The sequence below is a fragment of the Octopus bimaculoides genome, chromosome 15, assembly GCF_046866305.1.
Source record: "Octopus bimaculoides isolate indiv1 chromosome 15, ASM4686630v1, whole genome shotgun sequence".
NCBI classification, from domain to species: Eukaryota; Metazoa; Mollusca; class Cephalopoda; order Octopoda; family Octopodidae; genus Octopus; species Octopus bimaculoides.
Window position 1 is genome coordinate 24,583,540 of NC_142942.1, and position 5,000 is coordinate 24,588,539.

The 5,000-nt window shown below is 34.7% G+C and overlaps 1 protein-coding gene across 1 annotated transcript in view; it reads left to right on the forward strand.

Annotated features, from left to right (window-relative positions):
* The first annotated feature begins 1,672 nt into the window (after nt 1-1,672).
* LOC106873739 (myosin-IIIb) overlaps nt 1,673-5,000 on the forward strand; it is a 177,470-nt gene continuing 174,142 nt past the window's right edge. The window contains exon 1 of the mRNA XM_089363346.1: nt 1,673-1,892. Within this exon, the coding sequence (XP_089219472.1) occupies nt 1,811-1,892 (82 nt within the window). The 5' untranslated portion in view covers nt 1,673-1,810. The remainder of the gene's footprint in view (nt 1,893-5,000) is intronic.

Below are 5,000 nucleotides of genomic sequence, written 5' to 3' on the forward strand. Positions count from 1 at the left end.
CATCACTGAACAAAGCAACAACACGTTTGCAAACTTTAAAGAACGCAACGCAACCAGCTCCGCCAGGAAATAAATCAAGGCTTTCAGAAATCAACAGCATTACGATTAATAAGTCAGACACATTCAACGAGACAATTATAGCTTCATTTAAACAAATATCATAAAAGATACAATCTCGATTACACTTCAGAAATGGCCGACCTCATAAAAAAATCTAGGGGCAACCGCAAACACAATAAACCAACATCACATGCAATATATGTATAACAGAAATAACACAAATATAAAGAAATAAAATTAGACAATGAAATAATGAAAATAAACCATAGGGAAATTACAAAACTAACAGTAAAATCACTCGATGGAATAACTAACAGCAAACAATGGTCATACAACACCCCTTGTCACAAGTATAACCCCAAATGATAAACCCATATTAAAAGGGGTAACAGACATCTTTATCGGGTATTTCTCCAAAATTCACCAAAGACCACACGAAGAATATGGGGAACACATCATATAACTATATTAAACACATAAACATTATTTTATATAATTATTTAATATTGAAATTAAGAACAAAAGTGTTAATAAAAGAAACAACTGATACTCTTTATAGTGACGGGGATGACAGCGTTCCCCGGGACGCCTATGTATCCCTTAATAGGACAATCTTGATTTTTTTTTTTCAATCTGACGTCGTTTCCTTCAATTCTGTTTCTGTGCCTATCCTCACTTATGGTCATGAATGTTGGGTATTGACCGAAAGAATGCGATCACGAATGCAAACGGCCAAACTAGGATTCTCCCGAAGAATGAGTATCTCGAAGATTTCTTCTCGGAGATCAGCGAATCTCTCCAAATGGTGCCGTTTCTACTCCAAGTTGCGGACATGCGTTTAGAATGCCAATGTCAAGAATCACAAGACGGATTCTTAAAGCTGAGCCGACTGGCAGAAAACCTTGCAGTCGACCAAGAACGAGAGGCTTAGACAATATGCTTACTCTCAGTTGGTCATGTACATATATATATATATATATATATGTATACACACACACACACACACACACATATATATATATATATATATATATATAAAGAAGCATTGGTTATAGAAGAAACATTAAATTTGGGTCAACGACTTTACATACAACCCTACCCCTCAAACATTTAATCACACATAAATAAAATAATACAGATACATGAAATCACAGAAGGTAAAAGTATATAATCGAATAAAATACAAATAGAACGGCCGATCAAAAATGTTAAATATGAACGGTTAAAAATTCAAAAACTACCAAAAAACCTAACAGACAAATATAAAATAAGTAAAGGTAAAAATAAAAAAAAATATCCACCGATTAAATATCAGACGATTAAAATATAGGTTTTCGTCCACCTTTTTGAAAGTATATAGAAATAAAAGTAGATGTAATAGAATTGTTTGGCGTTACGGGGATTTGAAACCGGCAAGGCTGAATTTCTGCTAACTACAGCCACCTAAATGTTTAGCAGTAGACTTTTTTTTTAGAAAATTTGGACTCGTCCGTTTCTGGGTTTTTCTATTAAATTGTATCATAAAAAAGTATTAAGATTTTTTTTTCAAAATTTTGATGTGTGTCTCTCCTGTTTCCCCGTTTATTCTGACGTGGGGGGGGGGGGTCATCGCCATGTTGCACTTTGGTGTAAATAAACTGCGGTGGTGAGTTCCCGAAATGGCCAGAGATATAGGTGAATGTTGAATTTGACCTGTGGAAGTCTGCTTATTATGCACTTTTGGATTTACTTGTGTGGCGGGAGTAAATAAATGACTTTTTTCAAGACGTCTGTGAATTTTACCTGTGGAAGTCGGTTTACTTATGAAGTCTGGACGTATTTGTATGAGATAAGTAAAAGACTTTTTTCAAATATTTAAAAAAAAAAAATTTTAAGAAATTAAAAAAAAATATTTTAATCGTCTGATAAAACTTTTTTAGTCGGTGGACACTTATTTTATTTTATCTTTATTCTATATTTGTCCAGTAGACTTTTAATAGTTTTGAATTTTTAGTCGTTATATGTAACTTTTGATAAGACATTCTATTTGTATTTTATTAGAATATATATATTTTTACATTCTGTGATTTTATGTATATGTATTATTTTTTATGTGTTTGTAGACCATGGTGTATTTTTTTTTTATATATGATTCAATATTTGAGGGGTGGGGTTGTATGTAAAGTCGTTGACCCAAATTTAATGTTTCTTCTGTAACCAATGCTTCTTTATCTTCGTCTCTTTTCTATTTGAGCAATTCTTTTGCAGTCCTAGAAACCCCTTTTGCTTCAATCAGAAGAGACAAATATTATTTCTTGCTGTGTATATATATATATATATATATATATATATATATATAATGAGAATATTGCATATTTATGATTTTATCTATATATGATCACACCCATACACACACGCACAAATGTGAAGACGTACGAGTAAACGGTTACACATACTCACTAGAGTACATACTACATGCGCACAAACATATCCATACATTCCTTATGTATGTCTGAAGCAAGAGCTACATTTCAGCAGAGTCCCTAATTATAGGTTTAGAACTGGAGAGTTAGAAAAGAGGGGCGTGGCTTAAGAGGAAAGGAGAAGGGGCTGGGGGTTGTATATTGGAGGGAGAAAATATAGAGACTAATTAATGTCATTGATATGCATACATGAATGCCAAATGCAGATAGGCAGATAGATAGATAGACAGGCAGATAGATAGGCAGGCCCATAGATAGACAACTGATAGATAGACAGGCCCATAGATACATAGATGGATAGATAGGCAGGCAGGCAAATAAACAGACAGAGAGATAAACGGGCTGATAGATAGATAGACCGCCTTCCAGAAAGTTTTCCACTAATTGCTAAATTATATTTACGTATTTGATTCACAGTTTGTGTAATTTTTGTTTCGTTTTGTTTTCATTCCAATCCTTTATTCGCTTAATAGTACTCACTCGTTTAGTAGATTCAAAGCATAGCTGCAGAAATATGCCCCACCGATTTTTTTTCTCTTCATGACTTTCTGAAAAATGTATATTAATCATTGCCAAGCTTTACAAATGCTTTTTAGGTGGCGTAGGTTACGATTATATCACAATTTGTTGAGAAAATCTGTTTCGGAGAGGAGTTTTGGATAATTCACACTCCTTAATTGTGTTTCCTCGGAAAAATGGCTATTTTTTATTTAAATTTTCTACAAATAACTTTCAGATTGTTTGCATTACAATTATATAGGAATTTAATGTGAAAAAAAATGAGGGGAAACAGATATTTCATGCAACTTCACTTTTTTCTTCATTTTGATATTTTAATCACAATTATGTTGAAGTTTTACTGTTTAGAGCCACGTGATCCCTGCTATTTTTAGCATACTAAGTGACCCCATGGAGCGGACCTTTTTTGATTTTGTATGAGAGAGAGATTAAGATTGTAATAAAATAATAAATGAAATATCTATTCAGCAATTAGTGTTAGCATTAATAAGGTGAGTTGGCCGAAACGTTAACCCGCCGGGCAAAGTGCTAAGTGGCATGTCGTCCGATTTTCTGTCTCCTCAGTTGCTCCTCGTCTTATTTTTGCTTGGCCAGGGGTGAATCCTCTTAAAACTGGTCTATGATCAAAAGGTGTTTTAGCCGTGACAGCTCCATCTTTTTCAGGTATACGTATCTAGTATTATGCTATCTAATTGGGCCTTCCTGGATTGTAATTTAAGATATGGCAGGTATATCACGTTGGATCACCCCAACCATATATAGGTACCTCTGATGGCACATCATTGTGTCTAATTTAACCAGCTAGAATTATCAGACGATGTGGCACAGAAAAATATAAAACAATGTATCAACAAAAGAATATCTAAGTGGTCAGGCAAGTTCCTAACAATGGAAGCTAAATCTCCCTCAACTCACAGACCACCAGTTTAAGAAAGACATTACCTATTGAGCAATGCAGTCCGAAATACACATTGCTTTAATAAAAGGTTAGTTGGTCACAGCTAAAAAGCGGTTGAACATAAGATTGTCGTCTGGTCAATGATAGCTAACTGATGTGACTGAAAAGCAGCAGAAACAACAGTAATAACAATGTTGTGAAGAAGTCTAGGTTTACGAATGAGAAAAAAGACTGATTAAAGAAATATTTTTCATTATTTGATTGAACATAGGAATATAACTATTTTCAAGTTACATATATACAGGTTTACATGTATGTATGTCTGTATGTATGTAAGAAAAGTTTATGGTAGGGCTTTCGTGTTCAAACGCAGAAGTTAAAGACCATATATAATAGGATGACAACAACAGATTTGCTCGTCATGTTACATAACACGTTTACAATCGCACACACTCACACACAAGATACCATCTGTAAAATGTGAGCAGCAGACATAGATTTGTCGTCTGCTTTTCTTTAAGTCACCCTCCATATCTTTTGACACGTGATCAATGACGATGGCTGCCAGGTGGGATGATTTACATTCAAACCTGTTGAAAGCTCTTATCTAATTGACTGTGTCTATATATGTATGTCTACGTGATTGTGTTTGTATTTGTGTATGCGCGCGCGCGTTTGTTTATGTAGGTGTTCGCGTGTGCTTGTGAGGAAACACCGTTACTGTTCAATGTGTCTCAGTCAGAGTATTTAATGTTACTGTTGTTGTTAAACCCGAGGTCAGCTCTTAGCGAGCATTCATGATCAATAGACATTTTTATCCGCGACCATCCGCCTATATGTATTTCAGGTACTGTATCTTCCAATGCGTCCCTTTGAAGGTTTGACGGAGATTCGACTGTATTTCGAGCTGATCAAGCAGCCACTCTGGGACTTCTGCGTTGGCTCGAGTGTATTCGTTTTTCAGTGTGTGTGTTTGATTGGTTATATGTATGCACACGCATTCAGTTTTGAATGTGTATATGTTTGTGCCAGTGTCTCTCTGTCTCTTAATGAGATAGAAT